General features: G+C 41.3%; 2 protein-coding genes across 2 annotated transcripts; both read left to right on the forward strand.

The window, feature by feature from the left end:
* The first annotated feature begins 1,607 nt into the window (after positions 1-1,607).
* Positions 1,608-8,473, forward strand: LOC118770552 (E3 ubiquitin-protein ligase RNF138). Its single transcript, XM_036518297.1, has 8 exons — positions 1,608-1,714; positions 4,533-4,632; positions 5,198-5,307; positions 6,106-6,423; positions 6,825-6,878; positions 7,582-7,696; positions 7,805-7,912; positions 8,396-8,473. The coding sequence occupies exons 1-8, from the start codon at positions 1,611-1,613 to the stop codon at positions 8,471-8,473; spliced, it is 987 nt and encodes a 328-aa protein (XP_036374190.1). The 5' UTR covers positions 1,608-1,610.
* Positions 8,474-10,066: 1,593 nt separating this feature from the next.
* mep1b (meprin A, beta) lies at positions 10,067-19,234 on the forward strand. Its single transcript, XM_036522221.1, has 15 exons — positions 10,067-10,170; positions 10,380-10,398; positions 11,008-11,058; positions 11,154-11,197; positions 12,058-12,136; positions 12,246-12,363; positions 12,860-13,038; positions 14,012-14,230; positions 14,707-14,859; positions 15,230-15,445; positions 16,181-16,648; positions 17,049-17,234; positions 17,698-17,809; positions 18,419-18,605; positions 19,166-19,234. Exons 1-15 carry the CDS (start codon positions 10,111-10,113, stop codon positions 19,199-19,201), a joined length of 2,127 nt encoding a protein of 708 aa, XP_036378114.1. The 5' UTR covers positions 10,067-10,110; the 3' UTR covers positions 19,202-19,234.
* The last annotated feature ends 168 nt before the right edge of the window (positions 19,235-19,402 follow it).

Here is a 19,402-nt window from a genome sequence, read left to right on the forward strand (position 1 = left end):
GGTGACTTACGAGAGTCCACCCACTGAGTCTGAGTCACAAGTCCTGTGTCTCCCACAATCCAGTCTCTCCCGTTGTCCTGTCTCTCTAACACTGGGGGGTGTTTTGGGCACAACCCTGTTTCTACACTGTCTTAACCTTAGTCCTGTCTTTTCCCCAAATCCACTTGTAAGCAACAGCTCCCTCACCCACAGTTCTGGAATGCAAGTATGGTTCAAGAAGGTGTAACTGAAGTGTCTACCTTCATCATCAGGCATGTCAGCTGAGGCTTACAGTTCTATACATTACCTTTTTCAAGTCAATCTCTACACAACAGTCACTGCAATTGACAGTGTGCATCATAGAGACCCTTTCTACTGCAGAGGGAAATAACACCCAAACTCCTTTCATAAGAAGCAGCGTCATATCTTTTTTCAGATTCTGTGCACAGTATGTATTCAGACGAGGATGGCAAAAATATAAAGCGGACATATTAAGTGGGCACATTTATTAATTTCTTGTATCGAGTGAGATTTTTAGGGTGGCATTTGCGGTTGTTGTTTGAGGTCCTTACTGCAAGCTTCATCTCTCTGTCCAACTGTCAATAGTGAAAGGACCAAGAGGCCAGTGCTTTTCTGAAACTTTGAATTGCTATCAAAATGCATTTTGCTGCTCTGACAAGAGCTCTCAGGAATCATTCTGCCATTTTTTAAAAGATATTTCTTTCCATTTTCTTTTTCTGGGCTTTCTTTAATGTGGCATGACATTTCTGTCCTTGGGAGACAAAGATGTGTTAAAGGCCTTGAACCTACAATACTTACAGTACTTACCTGCAACATATTACTCTCACTCTATGGGTAATGGCAAGAAAATCTGGATTACCTCAACAGTATGAAGTAAATTGTTTTCAGCTTTTACCTGGATGATTGTCAGCATCATGTAAGTAACCATTGATATTGAACTGAATTACAAATTAGTTAATTTTAGTTTATTAATGTATTTACCAGGGACCATGCACAACACATTAGTTGCACCAGATTTAGCTATATGGCTAATTTGCATCTGCAGTCACGTAAAATTAAAGTTGCCAGTTAATTTAATCACATTGCTAACTCTGACGTCTTGAAAAAAAACCTAACATGTCATTCACATACTGAAACACAATGGGGTACTACAATTGCCTGCATTCACTACTTAATGACTTTTTATTTCAAAAAGAATTTGTCTCTTTTGTCTCATTCCTTCATTTAAACTGAGGGGAGATGCCAAAATAACATCAGTATTGTTTCAGCACAGCTGTACAAAATGTCTGTACAGTATAATAGTTCGTGCAATGCATGAGAAATATTCGGTGTGAGGTCAAGTCCCATGGAGATGGTTACTCCTGAAATCTGTCTCTGCGTGGACTGGGCACAAACGTTACATTGTATAAGATATCATCGCCACAAAGCAGGAAGCCAAGTTCCTTTGTTATGGGAAAGCCAAGCCCAGGCAGAAAGTCCCTGGGAGTCCCTGTGACGAGCGTTTACACTGGCGGCTGCGCAGAAGAATATTTCTCAGGGGCGTAGTTTACGCTTATCAGCCCGACCGAGGAGGATCAGCGCGCGCTGACAGACAGGCATACAGGCTCGATATGGAGCTGGGTGCTGCAAGCAGTGATGGCCCACCTGACCAGGAGTGTTCAGTCTGCAAAGATTCAATCAAAGACCCCATGCGTCTTTCGCCCTGCGGTCACATGTGAGTATCCGTGTTCATTTCGCTGTCAACGGTCATGGTGATTATTCATGTGTCTTCCATAGGAAAGCAAACATTATCATAGCAGGGAGCAGAGAAGGGTGTGACGTGGGACTGACTTCAAAGTTCTGTAGTCTCAAACATGTAAGGTACTAAAGTGATCCAGTGCAGTGTAAAAAAACTGCACAAATTACTGAACCACAGGTAATGACACTACTTGATCAGCAGATGTACTCAAATAGTGTTTTAAATTTATGGTAATGAGGATTTTAAAATTGTACTCTGCCTAAATTTCAAGTATTTCCTTTAAAATATGTTACTCATACGTATGCTCTGAGTGCTCTCACTGACCTCCTCTAAGATGCTCGTTGGAAACTGTGTTATAACTCTAAAATCCAGTTATGAACAAAGACATGTAGATGTTTTTAATATATAATAGTTTGTTCTGTTTTTAATAATGAATTCTCTACAACTACACATTTACCTTGCATTTTAAATAACCCATTTTAAATTATTCTATTTAATCAAGGGACCACCAAATATACATGTATTATATGTAAGTTATACTATTAATGAGTTATACTAATAATAAATACTAAGATTGGTGCTTAATCCCCCAGAAGCTGATAATAACCAATGTCAGGCAGTAAGTGAAAGTGAAACAATGTGTCATGTACATCCTGTGTCGGGTTGCATTCTCAGATGTCATTACTGTACGGAAATTTTTGTACTGACTGAATATGTTTCATTACAATGGTACACTATTTGTTTGCTAATGTATATAATAACACATCACGGTAATTTTGCTTTAATTATAAGTGCTCATATCAGCAGAGACTGTCTGTGTGCTTCGGGATCAGCAGAACATATCTGTGGTGGAATTATACTGGGATGTATGCCATCTTCAGTGTTTACATTTTTCTCTCTCACAGACCAGGTTTCACCATAAATGTTTTTCCCCTCAGATCACATATGAGTCTGAGCTCTCTAAAAAAAACTCTCTGGCATTTTCATCATCCAAATAAGCATAATATCAAAAGAAACATCATATTGATTGTTTGGGTGTATAAGTGTACAAATTTACATTGATATGCTGGCTATCATCTGTTTGGCAAAGGAATTTCCTTTCTTTGTCTGAAAGGTTTTGAATCAGAAATAAAAAATGTGGATCTCAGCTACAGCCTTTCCATTGAGTAAGTGAAAAAATATTTCTCAGGAATCAGGAAAAGTGCTGACTAGCAAAAGATTAGTTTAGTCAAGCATTTACTGGTTTGATTATATTTGCCATTGGTCCTGATACAATGATGACACTGAAGATGACAATTACAGTGTGTTATGCATACAGAGGAATGGTTTATTGTCTTTTGAGGTTACCTTTATAAATATACCTGCCTGTTTCCTCATTGCTGTTGTTGATGGTGTTATTGTTTTTGGTGTGTGTTATCAGATTTCCTGCAGGCACTACCAGTCTGATGAGGGCATTCACCTAGTACTTTAAGGCCAGAGTACTCCAGTAGAACAGGAATGGTTAAAAGTGTCCCAGCTTCAGTTAAGTTCAGTGGTTTAGTAGGTAGTAGTTAGCCTTTTGACTTAAACTCCTGCAAGGGCTAGTGCCATTGGACTGTGTTGTTGATATTATTGTTCTTCGCGTTGAGTGTGTGTGCGTGAGTGTTGGTGTGTTTTTACAGTCCCCACAGGTGCTGCTAGTCTGTAGGAGAGGATTGCAACCCCTTTATTCTCTCTTTCCTGTCATATGATATGGGATCCTCTGCAGTTCTGCTCTGAAGTCTGTATGTACACACTAAAAGAAGACCCAAAGTCTGATCCCAATAGCAGTGAACAGCTGACATGATTAATCAAGTTTTAGTCACGTGCAATCCGGTTTTAAAAAGTGTCATGTTTCAAGTGACAATAAACGTTTTACTGCCCTCTAGAGGACACTCATATTACTATGCTTGACTAGTGAATAATGTCAGGACTGAAATGACAGCTAGACACAAAATATGGACCAAGTCCTGCCTCACCTAGGCCTATCTCATGAACTAAGATATGCCGACAATCATATATGTATCATAAGGACACATGAAATAAACAAAACAAATGACTATTAGCAGAATATATGTATGTCCTCTAAGCTGCGTATTAAGTAATGTATACAGTATTTATAAAGGGGAACCCTATTACTTTATGAGCAACATTTGAAGTTGATAATCACAGTGCAATATTCAAAGCTGATGCTCTGCATTGAAAGAGAAGGAGGGGGAATGAAGACTAAGAAGCAAGTAACCAGGTTTTGAGTGCAGCTCTTGCTTAAATGGAGATACATTTCAACAAGTCCAGTACATTTAATGAAATGGCTGCGAATTTTACATTTATTTTAAAAGACTGTGCCAAAATGCTTTAATTAGTGTAATCCAGGGCCAGGGACTTTGTTGTATCACTCTTTTCCCACTCATTAAATCCAGTTCAGTGTGTTGGATGGGGGTCAAATGAGAGGCAATTAATATGGATCCAAAGCAAATCATGCTTATTGTCAAACCACCTCTGTCTTAGGAAAGGTTTAACAAATACGAATCATTGGACCTTCTTCAACGGCCATTGGAAGCCGGCAGAGAAAACATGAGTGTATGTTTTGTGTGTGTGACTGGAGATGTTAATGATGATGTTGATAATGATGATGATGATGATGATGATACTGATGGTGCTGTATATGTCTGTGATGATGATGAAATGTCGGTGATTATTCATTGTGTATGCGTGAGACATGTTGGTGATGACATTAGTGATGATGTTGGTGATGACACAGTGTGTGTATGTGCAGGTTCTGCAGGTGCTGTCTGACTGAGTCCCTGAAAAGCAGACCCCACTGCCCTCTCTGCAGGACCCCAGCCAGCGATGATGTCATTCTAGACACTGTGAGGGTAAGCGTTCATACATAGCCGTTTCAACATGAGTACAATCAATACTCCTTACTTCTGCTACCGCTACTCTTACTTCCAAGGTAAAATTACTTTACTTGAAGGTAAAAAAGGCTTGAGGTTTTGGATTGGTCAAAAAAGGGAACTAGGGTGGTGGGGGAGGTTGGATGGTAGAGAACAGGGATTCAGTGAGATCAGTGGATTTAAGTCTTTTTTATAGATACTATGTGTACCAGATACAGTTACTTTCTATTACATTACTGGCATTTAGCAGAAGCTTTTATCCAGAGCAATTTACATATGTTACATTTTTTACATATAACCCATTTATACAGCTGGATATTTACTGAAGCAATTGTGGGTTAAATATTTTACCCAAGGGTACTGCAGTAGTGCCCGAGCAGGGATTCAAACCAGCAACCTTTCAGTTACGAGCCCTGCTCCTTACCACTGTGCTGCACTGCCACCCCAGAATGGAAGCAACTTTTAAACATTTATCCTGATCATTCATTCACATAATTCCACAGTTTATAAAGTCCTGAACAGCTGTTATCTGTTATCTCCCCAGGTTCGCCACAGTGCATTAAGGAATCGCATCATGAGGCCGGCTCTGGCTCTGCCTGTTCAGGGTCAGTTCTCTCCTGCTCCCTCGCCGACAGTATCCCGCAGCATACAGGAGTAAGTCTGGCACATTTTTAAACCACATTTACTGCACCTTTAAGGAAGTGAATGCACAGTGGAGAGTGTGGCGTTACATTACATCTTTAGTTTGTACCTTATGTCTGGGTGCCATTTTGTCCATGAACCTGACCACATTAGAGATTTCAAAATATAAAATAAATGACACATTTACTAAAAGGAAAACATACATATCTGTATATATATATGTGGACTACTAGTTACTATCCAATAGCCTATGAACAAAATGAGATTTGAATTCATTTTAATGTATATAGTGTTTGACAGGGATCTTCAGCTGGTTTACCAGTCACATCCTTGCATGGCTTTGATTCTTACTGAACCTATTATTCACTTACACAAAAGGATATTTACTGAAGCAATTCAGGTTAAGTTCCTGGCTGAAGAGTACAATAGCAGAGAAGTACACAGGTGTTGAACCTGTAGCACTGTAGTTGTAAGCCCAATTCCTTAGCCACAATGCCACACTAGTGCACTTGGGCATACTGTAATAAGTGGTTAATCATTTTAGTCAGATGAAAAGTACAATAGCAGAGAAGTACACAGGTGTTGAACCTGTAGCACTGTAGTTGTAAGCCCAATTCCTTAGCCACAATGCCACACTAGCGCACTTGGGCATACTGTAATAAGTGGTTAATCATTTTAGTCAGAAGATAAGCAGGTTAACATGATGGAGAATTCCACTTTCTCATGAGTAGTGCAGTTTCATCACAGAGCCACCCCTGGGCCTGCTGTAGTAGCACCACCCATACTAACTCCACCCTTCTGTTCCCCCAGACGAATGAACCTTCTGAGGCAGGCAGTGGAGGCGGCGCAAAGCACTCTACGCACCTCATCCGACATGGTCTCGCCACCTTCAGGGGGACCTCCGGTTGCCCCCACGCCCCTCCCAAGGCGTACCCTCCTGAATTCCAGCGCAAGGTACACTGAGGTCCAGGCAATCCCCGCTGATGGTTTGGGGGCTGCCCCCCAGGGGGCTCTCTCACCAGCAGCCCAAACAAGCCAAGGAGGTCCCTCCGCCCCTCTGTTGGGTGGAGCCCCACCTCCTCAACAGCACCGTCCCTTGTCGCCCAGCTCCCTGTCCTCGGACGAAGAGTAAGTCCATAAACACTCAGTTTTAGTTCCACCTCAATCCCCGCCCAGTAGCACCTGCTACCTCTAGGATTGATGATTACATCATGTGTAGTATTGTGATGTATTTTAGATTCTGTGTTCTAGTGTTCTTGACTTCCGTTGCCTAGTCAGGTTGCACCAGTTAACTTGTGGTAGGGCTTGAATGATGTTATGCTCACACTCACTGGTCTGTGAGTGTTGTTAGCCTGGTCTGACACTGTTGGTCATTTATCTTGAAAGGATACACTTATGTTCTATTGTGCTCCAAGTTGCTTTGGATAAGAAGGCCTGCTAAATGCAATGTAATGTAATGTAATGGAGTGAATGTAAATGAAGCTAAAACAGTGTTTCAAAAGCAGGCATGTCTGTGTGTTTCTTCACAGCTACATGAATGACGTAATGGATGACTGTGAACTCATGCAGTTGCCTCGGGAAGGGTAAGAACACGACACCTCAGTCTTTCATTCAGTATACAGTTCCATATACAGTACCAGTCAAAAAGTTTGGACACACCTGATTATGATAATGGGAAATATGCATTCAAAGACATTTTGAGCTAAAGACTTATGCTTAAATGCTTGAAATTTGTTTCTTAGACAAATGTACTGTAAACAGTGAAGTTGATGCCTATGAATTTCTTTCCAAAAAAATATTTTTTAAAATATTTTTGGCTTCTTTGAAGAATCTAAAATACAAGATAGTTTTGATTTGTTTAACACGTTTTTGATCAATGCATAATTGTGGATACATTTTAGATTTATGCAAGATTACTCATAAACATAAATGTCCAGCTGTATAAAAAATGGATAGCATTGTAAAAAACTGTAACCAATGTAAGTCACTCTGGATAAGAGCATCTGCTAAATGCCAATAATGTAATGTAATGTAAACAGCATGGAACCAAGGGGTACAGTTATAAAGGGTTGTAATACAGCATTCTATTCCTGAGAAATACAGCAAAAGCTGTAGTAATAGACACAGTAAAAGCAATGAAAATAAGACTAAATCAAATACACAGCAGGTGACAGGAAGTCATAGTGTAGTCAGTAGCATTCATAATCTTGTGTATATTGTCCTGTAAGTGGACGCAACAAGACAAGTGTAGGTTTCAAGCATTCACACTTAATGTCCCTGCTCCAGCCCTGGCTCTGGCATCATGACATACAGCTGCCCGTACTGCAATGAGAGTGGTCTGGACGAGCTGGACCTCCTGGACCACTGCAATGCCAACCACAGAGACGACAGGAGACGGGTGGTGAGCGACACGCCGCCGGCCCCCGACCCGGCACAGATGCACGTTTACTCCGCGTTGTTTTAACGCTGTCCTTACGTCCCCCCCCTCCCACCACCCCCTTCACTCTAGGTGTGCCCCATATGTACATCACTGCCTCACGGAGACCCCAACTACTACAGCAGGAACTTTATCGGGCACATCAACCTCAGGCACCAGTACTACAGTGAAGACTTCATGGTGAGAGCTTAACTTGGCTTAAAGTGGTGACTGCCCTGTGGTGACAGTCTACAAAAGCCTTTTAGCCACAAGATGCATCGGGCACCATTGAACATGTTTTTTGACACACAGATGAGTGATTAAAATGAAATATATGAAATAACTGAAAGTCCGGAGGGCAATGCCCCCATTTATTACAATATTATGATATGCAATTGACTAAAACTGAACTGAAAGCATGATCCACTGTGATGGTCCAAGGTGAAAAAAGTTGTTGCAGATGTACGTGAGGTTTTAAAAACCTGTGTTCCTGGGACAGCAATTGTAACTGCATGGCTACAGCAACAATCCATAGAGTCCCAGCTATCCAACCACCAATACTGCAATCAGAAAATCAGCGCAACAGATGCAATTAATGCAGTTTAAATGCACGCATTACCAGAAGTGTAGCTCTGAAAGCAAAAGTATGTTTATCAAACGTAACTACTGTATTCTGTGTTACAGGATGTTCGCCAGAATGACTCCATCAATGAACAAGCGGCAATCCTGGCATCCTGCAACATGCTGGTACAACATAAATGATTGCATTTTGCACTTGACTCAAAGCTTTCTGTTTTCTTAAACTGTAAACATTTTCACTTTTTGTCTTATTGCTGTTGATGACAATAGGAAAGAATGATTTTTAAAATTATTAAAGGGACGTGGAACACTGATATTTTCAGTACTACTATGGTATTGCAACTATTCCTCTGTTGACAAAAACTTCTGTCCTTTTACTGAAAGTAAAATATCGGTCACCTTCTCAGTCAATGGAATACACAGCTTACAGTGGAAGAAAGGAAATGAAATGAAAAAAAGGAAAAGAAACTTCAATGTTATCAAGTGCTAGAACCTGCCTTACTTTACTAATACTAGTAAGCACATCTAACTACAGGTTCATTTTGGGCAGCAGTTGAGCGAATGTAAAAATGTAAAATGAAAGAGTGTAAAATGAAAGAGAGTGAAATCTCTCCTAACAGTCGGCATAACCTTTGATTTCTTGTCAAAACAATGAGAGCAGGTTACACATGTGATGATGTATGAATGCCTTTGATTTATAACACAGAGATCAGAATACTGTATAGACTTCTCATGGCTTGCAGCAATAAATGAATAAATATTCCCTTGTAAAGATATGGTTATCAAGTATGTGTTATCAAGAATATTATAAAACTAATAATTGCAAGGTCTGCAAAACAACACCTTGACAGCTGCTTTCAAACACATTAATAAAGTTGCACACCCAAAATAGAATATATGTATTAGTCCATGTGCCCCAAAAGAATTCCAAAGCAACCGCTAACACCCCTATTTCTCTCTCTCTCTCTCTCTTTCTCATATATATGTATATATATATATATATATATATATGCATGGGAGAGAAAGAGAGAGAGATAGAGAGAGAGAAATAGGGGTGTTAGCGGTTGCTTTGGAATTCTTTTGTGCACCTGGACTACTACCTTCTCAATAACTAAAAGCACAACATAATACACATACATCAGGGCATCTCTGTGTATAGCCCACTATAACAGCATGAATGTTCTGAAGAAAATGTTCATGAGAAAATAAAGGGAGTGTTTTTAGTCTTTAGTAAGTCTGAATTGCTGAGTTCAAGGAGGAGCCAAGGAGGCAATTTTGCTAGAGTACTGTGTTTATGTAAAATGCCTTTATTATCATGAGAGAGTATGGTAATGCTGTGTTACTGTTATTTCAAATTGTGCAATAAATGTGTTTCTATTTCTGAGACTTTGATCATCTAGAATAAAATACATACCCATATAAGAAGGTATAAGATTCCTCTAATGATCAAACTCTTATGTATGTGCTTGTCAATGGAACATGAGCATACAGTACAGGTATACATAAGAGTTCTGTCTTTTCAGCAGGGTGGCCACACACTTCTGTATGCTTGTATGAATTTAATAAACAAAAATATACGTACAGAATTCCCAGGTGTTGTCCCTTTTATTGTCTGTCTGTCTGTGTCTGAATTAATAAATAATCAATGATGTTTATAGTTTTGTCAATCATTCACTCCCCATTTTTCCACACAACTTATCTATTTTTATCGTCACGCGTGCGTATAAATCGTGCATGCACCACAATCTCGGCCTGTTCCCGGGTCACGGCTAGGAACTTCGGCTGGACAGACAGTGGCACCTGAGAACAACCGGGGGACAATGGCCTCTTCCAAAGCCTTTCTGATTTTGAGTTTGCTCTGTCACCAAGTCATATGTCTGGTAAGATCTCCACACCACTCTCTTCACTCATTCCACCACAATCAGGCCAAAACGAATTGCTGTTTATATATACTTTATATTTACAAATACTTGAAAGCGCAAGTATGAGATACATGTATAAATATTGTAAGGATGCACATTGGCATTGATGTTTGCTTATGCAATTTTGTTTGCACATTGGTGAGCAACAATTTTATTCTTTTTTAAAGCCAACATTGCAAGACATTGGTGAGTGAATTCTTCCACAGGAAATCAATCCTATTTCCAGAATTTCAGTGCACATGTTAACTGTAGTGTATTCTGTCTGATTATTAATCACTATCCTTTTACACATTCCACAGACTTTGATCTAGAACTAAATCTCATATTTAAACAATGATACACCCTAGTGTGAATACAATACCAGTCAAAAGTTTGGACACACCTTATTAGGATGAGAAACATGCTTTCAAAGACATTTTGATCTAAAGACTTATGCTTAAATGCTCGAAATTTGTTTCTTGGACAAATACAAATAGTGACATTGATGTCTATGTATGAATTTCTTTCCAAAAATTTTTTTGATTTAAAATTCTTAGCTAATTTGAAGAATCTAAAATATAAGATAGTTTTGTTTAAAACAGTTTTTTGGTCACTGCATAATTCCATTTGTGCTATTTCGTTTCAATACCTTCACTATTATTCTAACATTTGGAAAATAGTAAAAAGAAAGAAAAGTGTGTCCAAACTTTTGACTGGTACTGTATGTGATTTAGGTCAATGGCCTGCAAGGGGACTCTGATGAGTGAATGGTGAGGTAAAGAGGCACAGGTTACTGAGATTTCTTTACCCCTACAGAGGTGGATGTGGACGGAGGAAGAGACTTGGACATCTTCGACATCAATGCAGGTTTGTTAATTAAAACACCTGGGTAAACGTATGACATCTCATCAGGGTTTCGTCGGTTGGTCTTCCATCAGACTGATGCTTGTTTATCTTTGTAGAAGCCGGACTGGATCTGATGGAAGGGGACATTGTGCTTGATGAGGTGAGGTAATTTTTCTTCCCCCTTCCTTGACCAGTTTGGAAAATAATAAAATTCTGATTTCTTGGGGGCAAATGTCTATTCCATATAGAGATACATATTTTTTCTTATTTGCAGAAAGCAATTCCATATCCAAGTTGTTATCTTCTCCAGTTCCAGTAGCGTAATCTGAAACTTAAACTTTCTCATAACTGTTCTCATTTCCATTTCAAACTTTGGAACAACGTCAGGCAGCTTGTTGTATGGGGGTGGGCTACTGCACCTTAAATTGGGCCAGTTAAACTCCAGTGGTGGGTTACAGAATGCGAGGGGTACAGATGTCAGCACTAGAGACTGACAGAGTGTCTGCAGAGTAAGCAAATCATGACAGTTTTGCATTTTAATTTGCTTACTAGATACCGTTTCTATGGCATATGCTGCTTGCATTTACATATTATCTATCCACACAGCCAGATATTTCACTGAAGCAATTCAGGGTAGTACCTTGCTCAAAGGGTACAACGCCACCACTGTGGGTCGAAATCTGCAACCTTCTGACAAACATTCACTCAGTTGTTTCACTAAAGTAGTTTTCCGCTATTACTGTACTACACCTGGAATGTAAGCTGCATCTTTATAAGACATACAGCCATATATAGAGATACTGAAGTGTGGAATAGCATAAATGCACATGGCCTGCTGTTGGAACTCCCATTTGGGGACATTATTGTTGTACCCTTGAGTGAGGAACTAAACCCAAAATTACTTGAGTAAATATTCATCTTTAAAAATTGGATGCTAAATGAACAATGTAATATAATATTGCATTCTACTGGCCTGAAAGCACAAAATCTAAGATTGCTGTACATTTCTGACTGATGCAGACACAAGGCAGGAACTCCATTCTGGGAGATGAATACAGGTGGCCAACAACAGTTCCTTACTACCTGGAGGACAGCTTGGGTAAGAAAGGACTGGATGTCTGGGTGTTGTGCCAAGCATAAAAGTCTGATTCAAATGCACCATTGATCTTCATTTAATGAAACTGTTATGATTTCTGTGTATTTTACAGAGATAAATGCTAAAGGAGTGATCCTGAAGGCATTTGAACAGTACCGGTTGAAGACGTGCATCAACTTCAAACCATGGGAAGGGGAGCAAAATTACATTTCTGTGTTCAAAGGCAGTGGGTAAGATGGATTGAAATAGTTTTTTATCCACACATATAAACCCATTATATAATAATACCTACCGCACTGCTCTCGCTCTGTCTTGCTTGTTGTTCAGCCTATGATGTGTGCATGTCTGTCACCCAGTCTCATTGTTTACTATACTTTTTGTATATGTGCATGTGTCCGTCTGCCTATAAAAAAATAATAATTACAATTGATTACATATATATAGTGCCTTTCACCCTGCCAAGGTTCTCTCACCACTAATGTATAGCACGTACTGTACCTTGGTGATGCACGGTAGCCATGCAGTTATTGTTAACCCAATGCTTCATGTGTTTCTGTCTGTAAGTACTGCTGCCCTGATGCACTGTGTGCGTCTGTTCTTATTATTGACCTAATGCTCTGTGTGTCTGTCTTTAGTTATTGTTGGCCCATGCTCTGCGTATGTCTTTCTGTAGTAATTGTTGAACCCATGCTTGTTCTGTCTGTCTGTCTGTGTGTCTATCTGCAGGTGCTTTTCCTCTGTGGGGAACCGCCACGTCGGGAAGCAGAGGCTGTCCATCGGCAGTAACTGTGACCGCATCGCCACCATCGAGCATGAGTTCCTCCATGCCCTGGGGTTCTGGCATGAGCAGTCCAGAGCAGACCGTGACGACTATGTGACCATCATGTGGGACCAGATCACAGAGGGTATGCTTTCTCTCTTATTGCCTAGGCTGTACAGTTCAAAAAGTTCGCACCCCCCATGTCCTAGAGGAATAAACCTGTTCCGCATTTACCACGCTCTGTGAATACATTATTCCCGGTGTAACATGGTCCACTCCCTCTCGAGTGAGATTCAAATTGCTCTCATTGCACAGCTAAATTCTAATGACCAACATAACTACTAGTTGAGCTAAAGGCATTTTGCCCCTTGCTCCGTAGTCAACAATGCTAGCTAAAAAGGTCCCAGTGATGTCACCACTAAAACTGTTCCATTACCTGCTACCCTAGCGGCTTTACTTCACCTCTGCTACATCAGTGTATGCCAAACTGAATAAAGTAATGACAGAGCTTTGCTGACGACCCAGTGAAGCTCTCTGGGATCAGTGATGACTGCAGACAACTCCATCTTTGTCACATAATGGCAAATGTACTGTACTTCTCACAGCTCTGATTCCAGTGATAGTAACACAGTCCAAATCACAATTTGCTCTCTGCCTTGAAATGAAAAAACCGCTGGAGATTTTCCAAAGCATTGAATATAGACATAGCTTGTGAATTTAAATACAGATAGAGCTTGTGAATCTGACTATAGGTATGGCTTGCGAATTTTAATATAGTTATAGCCTATGAACTTGACTATAGATATAGCTAATGAATTTGAATGTAGATAGAGTTTGTGAATTTGAATATAGATGTATCTTATGAATTTCAATATAGATATAAATTGTGAATCTGAACGGGGACATAGCTTCTGAATTTGAGTATAGATATACAGTATAGCTTGTAAATTTGAATGGAGATACAGCTTGTGAATTTGAATATAGATATAGTTTGCACTTTGTTTTGCATGTTTCACAATTTTGTTTCCTCAAAGAGAATTGGGCAGGGGGTTATGATGATTTGCAAAGCACAATATCAAATTATTACTTCTCCTGCCCCGACTGCTTTTCATCCACAGGCAAAGAGCACAACTTCAACACCTATGACGACACTGTGTCCAGCTCGTTGAACGTGCCCTACGACTACGGCTCCATGATGCACTACAGCAAGACCGCCTTCCGGAAGGGCTCCGAGCCCACCATTGTCACCAAGATCCCCGAATTCATGGACGTGATTGGACAGCGCATGGAGTTCAGCGACAGCGACCTGCTAAAGCTCAACCGGCTCTACAACTGCAGTAGGTGGCCCCCTGCTGGGTCTCTGAGAGATAGCACTGTGTCCTTGGCTTCACCTTTAAAAACCACTCGTCAGTGCCTATTGGGTTGGCAAAGACTGGGTGACCAATATAGTGTGAACTCTGTTTATCATATTCCCTCTGTTAATCACGGTGATAAGATAATCATGACGCAAAGTTCATTTTAGGCACATTACATAATGGAACTGCTCTGTATGTGTGTTCTCAAAAACAAAACAAAGTCTACCTTGATTAGTACTGTGAACTTTCCCGTATGGTAACAAACCTCAATAATATGATTGCTGATTCTATGATTGCTGATAAATCAGTGGTCAGAGCCACAGGCCTGGCTGTCCAGGAATCATTTGGCCACAGATTAAAAGATGCACGCCGCTGCATAGAAAACAGCCGCGGCTGCCAAATTCATTTCTGTCTGAAGACAGAAATGGGACAGCTCACTGATGAGCAAATGGTTTCAGCCACGTCATCGACGTTCCTGGACACCTGCAGCTTTGAGCTGACCAACATCTGCGGAATGGTCCAGGGCCCCGACGATAACGCCGACTGGAGGAGAATGACAGCAGTCCCAGGGGGCCCTCACAGCGACTACACAAACATGGGGAAGTGCAAAGGTGACCAGCACACTCTCTGAGATGATGTTGTAGGGACCATACCCTTATCCAAGTAGGCCCACAGCCTACAATGCCATTGCAGTATCTTGCCAAGGGCACAACTACTATATTGCACCTAGGATTTGAACCTGTGACTCTCAGGTTGAAAAGGAAATGCCCTAGTGAAAGTTCCACAATGCTTTGATAGCTGCCATCTACTTTTAAGGAGATAAGATAACAGCCAGAGATTATATGACCCTGTTTGTTCTTGGGGACATTTTTAAGTTAGTGGAAAACAAATGTAATAACGTGCCGTTTTGATTGGTGAGTATTGCAAGCCTGCACTCACAGTAACTGTTGCTCGTTGTGATGGCCCGGTGTGTCTGTGCAGGTGAAGGTTCCTTCATGCACTTCAGCACTGAGACAGGTAATATTGGAGACCGGGCCTACCTGGAGAGCAGGCTGCTGTACCCCAAACGGGGCTCCCAGTGCCTGCAGTTCTACTACTACCACAGCGGGAGCGCGGACGACGGGCTGAGTGTCTGGGTCCGAGAGTACGACCAGGCCAACCCCAAGGGAAAACTGAGGCTCATCAAGCAGATCACCGGTAACTGTCTATTAACGTTTAAAAAACGTTTGTGCTATTAACCAGTGAAGCATTAGTAGCAGTGTGGCATAGTGGCAAGAAGCAGGGCTCATAACTGAAAGGTTGCTGCTTCAATTCCTTCCTCGGGCACTGCTGTTGTACACTTTGGCCACCCCCACTTCTACCCAAACTGCTTCATTAAATATCTAGCTACATAAATGGATGTAATCATAATCTATGTAAGTTGCACTGGATAAGAGTTACCAATGCCAATCATAAGATCAATGACAGAAGAGACCTGAGCTGCATTCAGACAGTCATTGGTCCCATGCTTTTGGAATTCTGGGAAACACTAGGGTGTATCTACAACGTCATGTGTTTGTTCAAAGTGCATGTACCATATTGATGTAACAATAGAGTTGAACCTGCTGGCTCAACCGTCAGTTTACTGTAGGCTGTTACATACAATATTACATTATGTTACTGTCATTTAGCAGACACTCTTATCCAGAGCAACTTACATAAGTTAAAATTTTACATATCATCCATTTTTACAGCTAGATATTTACTGAGGTAATTCTGGGTTAAGCACCTTGCCCAAAGGTACAGCGGCAGTGCCCCAGTGGGGTATCAAACTGACAACCTTTCTGCTAGGAGCCCTGCTCCTTACCACTACGCTACACTGCCGCTGTCACTGTGTGATAAATACTTGTTTGATGGACCATGGGCAGAAGTTCTACCCGCTCTCATCCGCAGGAATGCAACAGCACTCATGGGAGCTTCATCACGTGACCCTGGATGTGACCAAGAAGTTCCGGGTGGTGTTCGAGGGCAGGAAAGGAGCCGGGCCGTCCTCGGGCGGGCTCTCCATCGACGACATCAACCTCTCCGAGACGGAGTGCCCTCACCACATGTGGAGGATCAAAAACTTTGCCAAGCTCCTCGCCACGACTCCCCCCGGAAAGAAGATCTACAGCCCCCGCTTCCTCTCCAGGGAGGGCTATACCTTCCAGGTGGGGCTGTACCTCAACGGCACCAGCAGCAGCCCTGGCAAACTGGCCATCTACTTCTACCTGACGTCAGGGGAGCACGACAACACCCTCAAGTGGCCGTGCCCATGGAAACAGGCAACCATGATGCTGATGGACCAGAACGCTGACATCCGCCGCCGAATGTCCAACCAGAGGAGCATCACGACCGACCCTGAGAGATACGAGGTGGATGGTGAGTTACCATATTCCTCATCTAACCAAGTGTTGACTTAAAAAACATGGTAGGTTAAAAAAGCCAGGTTAAAAAACAAGAACTGGTAGAGAATCACGCACATGGCGTTTTGTATATTTAAAGCAAATCACACACTGTTCCAATTATTGCACTTTAGCATAATCCCTTAATCACACTGCACAAGACAATTAACATGAATACAAGCAGTGAAGAATATTACATTACAATTACATTACAATTACAAAATGAGACAATATCCAATGAAATTAATGAATGTGCTGAATCTCGTAGGGGGAATGGCTTTCCCCCCTGGTTTTTGGTGCGCAAGACTGATAGAAAAGTATAACTGATGAAAGGAAGTCTGAAAACACCTCACATCACCAGCATCCAATCCTTTCAGCCAATGGGAACAAGGAATACTTCTGGGACGACCCCCGGAAAGTGGGCAGCCTCGTCATCGACGAGGACGGGACTAAATACTACCGCGGTCCCGGGAGGGGGACGAGCTCATTCCTGACCCGCAGCAGGGTGATGAGCAGAGACTTCATCAAGGGAGACGAGGCCATCTTCCTCCTCAGTCTGGAAGGTACGGTACCTGTGCATGACACACGGAATAAGCAGCCCACATGCACACCTGTGTGCGCATGCAGAGTTTTCACCTGTTCATCTGGGGAAGGGACATGACTCTTTATCTAATGGTTCATTCGACAGATAGATCAGCTGGGTAATGTTCTGGCTGCATTCTGGACAGATGATGGATTCCCCACAGCTGTTTGCAAGTTATAGGCATAGATACCATACCATTTTCTTTAACGGAAATGTAGATTACAAAATATTACCTGTTTTTTATTGAGAATGCATGTTTTTGTGTAATACATCTGTAAAATGCAGCTGTAAAAAACATGGGAAAATGTTGTTCCACATAAAATGATCTGAAACTTATCATCTGCTTATCATCTGCTTACTTATCATGTGAAACATTGGCAATTAAAAATGTAACTTTTTACATGTGGCTTGCTGGAAGCTTCCTGATTCTTTCTTTGTCCCAGATGTGTCCAGACTCCTGGAGACTCAACCCGTGCCGCCAGCAGACCCATGCAGCACTGTCAGGTGCGAGGGCAGCCGAGTGTGCGTGCGTGACAGAGGTGCGGCCGTATGCAGGTAAAAAAACCCTGCCAGAGACAGACTCATGAGCAGCATACCAACACAAATGTGATGTTCTGCTTTTACAAGTACAAGGTTCTTCCTCTGTTCTTTTCCTCTATTTTTTGCACAAGGCTACGCAGACAAAAAAAGACGCAGTGTCAGCCGAATTTTTTTTTTTTTAACCCAAATGGCCTTGTGTTTTCTAAAAGAATTAAAAATACATAAGAGGAAACTTTGTACTTGTCCTCATTAAAGGGAGTGCTGACCCTCTGTTTAACTTGAATTTCTAATTAATTTCAGGCATCCTGAATAAGCTTGACCTGCAGCAGTACGGTGACCTATTTTTCTTTCAGACCATTACATATTTAAACAATACAAAATATAGAATTTGAAACAGTACAGCTGGGTTACAAAGTATACCCAGTTCCAAAGGAACTATTTTGTTTTGTGGATGAATTTGAAAAGGTTGAGAGGTGAGGCTGAAAAGTACTATGGTACAGTCACAGGCCATACACTGAGCCTCAGATAGTTTCAGGGTGAGGCTGAACATTACTTCAGAGAGAAGTGGGGATGTTGTCCACTCCTCTTTCGGATTCTGTCTGAGGGCATTGGGTCTCCCCTCAGGTGTGCGGCAGGTGACGAAAGCTGTCAGAGGAGCAGCGGCTCCTCCCGGGACCCCAGGACAGCTGTAGCAGCAGCGTCCATGTGCGCACTGGTGGCCATGACAGTGGTTGCTGTGGTAAGCGTGATGCACATGAGGAAATACAAGAAGAAACTGCAGGAGATGGGTGGAGGAGTGGTGCTGGAAAATGTAAGTGTGCCAAAATGGAAGTCCCAGGACTGTATGTCCAAATGACACAAATAAATAAATGCTGAAAACGCTATGGCTAATACAGTACCAGTCAAAAGGTTGGACACACTTATTTTCCACATTTTAGAATAATAAAGACATCAAATATTGAATTATCACATATGAAATAACACAAATGGAATTATGCAGTGACCAAAACAAATCAAAAGCAGCCAGACAGTTTTTAAAATTAAAAATTTGAAGCATTTAAGCATATGTTTTGAGATCAATGTCTGACTGAATGTTTCCCCATTATCTTAATCAGATGTGTCCAAATTGACTGGTAATGTACATTGAATAGTCATGTATGCATTAGGAGAGGACCTTACAATTTACAAGATATTGTTCCTGTTAAAATGGTTACTTTCACAATGTAGACAATGTGTCCCTCTAGTGGCTGTTTTGTGCCAGCAGGGCAGGCTGATTGAGTTGAACATTTTAAGTTCCACAGTTCAGTTAAAGAGAGCTCTTACTGGCATGAACTTTTCACCTTAGAATTAATTTTCCCCCTCTCTTTTCAGAAAACATCAGGAACAACTGAACTGGCATGTCCGTAATATGATCATGCTAAAGAAAGACTGCTGCAATCTGAACTCAGTTTTATATGCAGTAATGGCAATCTGAATGTATATTTAATTGCATCCAATGACCATGAATGTTTCTATCCCAGCTATAAAGCAAGCAAATTAAAATGCAACCTGAAAAGTGGGAGATGGAGTCTTTCACTGACCACACTGCCTCTCTCAGCTTCTGGAGAG

This window comes from Megalops cyprinoides, chromosome 2, assembly GCF_013368585.1.
Source record: "Megalops cyprinoides isolate fMegCyp1 chromosome 2, fMegCyp1.pri, whole genome shotgun sequence".
Classification (NCBI taxonomy): domain Eukaryota; kingdom Metazoa; phylum Chordata; class Actinopteri; order Elopiformes; family Megalopidae; genus Megalops; species Megalops cyprinoides.

Excerpts from the sequence above, each read along its gene's own strand:
- LOC118770552 (XM_036518297.1), top strand. The coding sequence starts at position 1,611 with ATGGAGCTGGGTGCTGCAAGCAGTGATGGCCCACCTGACCAGGAGTGT. Across the intron at positions 4,633-5,197 it reads TCATTCTAGACACTGTGAGG|GTTCGCCACAGTGCATTAAG; the intron begins GTAAGCGTTCAT and ends TTATCTCCCCAG. Across the intron at positions 7,913-8,395 it reads ACTACAGTGAAGACTTCATG|GATGTTCGCCAGAATGACTC; the intron begins GTGAGAGCTTAA and ends TCTGTGTTACAG.
- mep1b (XM_036522221.1), top strand. The coding sequence starts at position 10,111 with ATGGCCTCTTCCAAAGCCTTTCTGATTTTGAGTTTGCTCTGTCACCAA. Across the intron at positions 13,039-14,011 it reads GTGGGACCAGATCACAGAGG|GCAAAGAGCACAACTTCAAC; the intron begins GTATGCTTTCTC and ends TTTCATCCACAG. Across the intron at positions 18,606-19,165 it reads GAGGAGTGGTGCTGGAAAAT|AAAACATCAGGAACAACTGA; the intron begins GTAAGTGTGCCA and ends CTCTCTTTTCAG.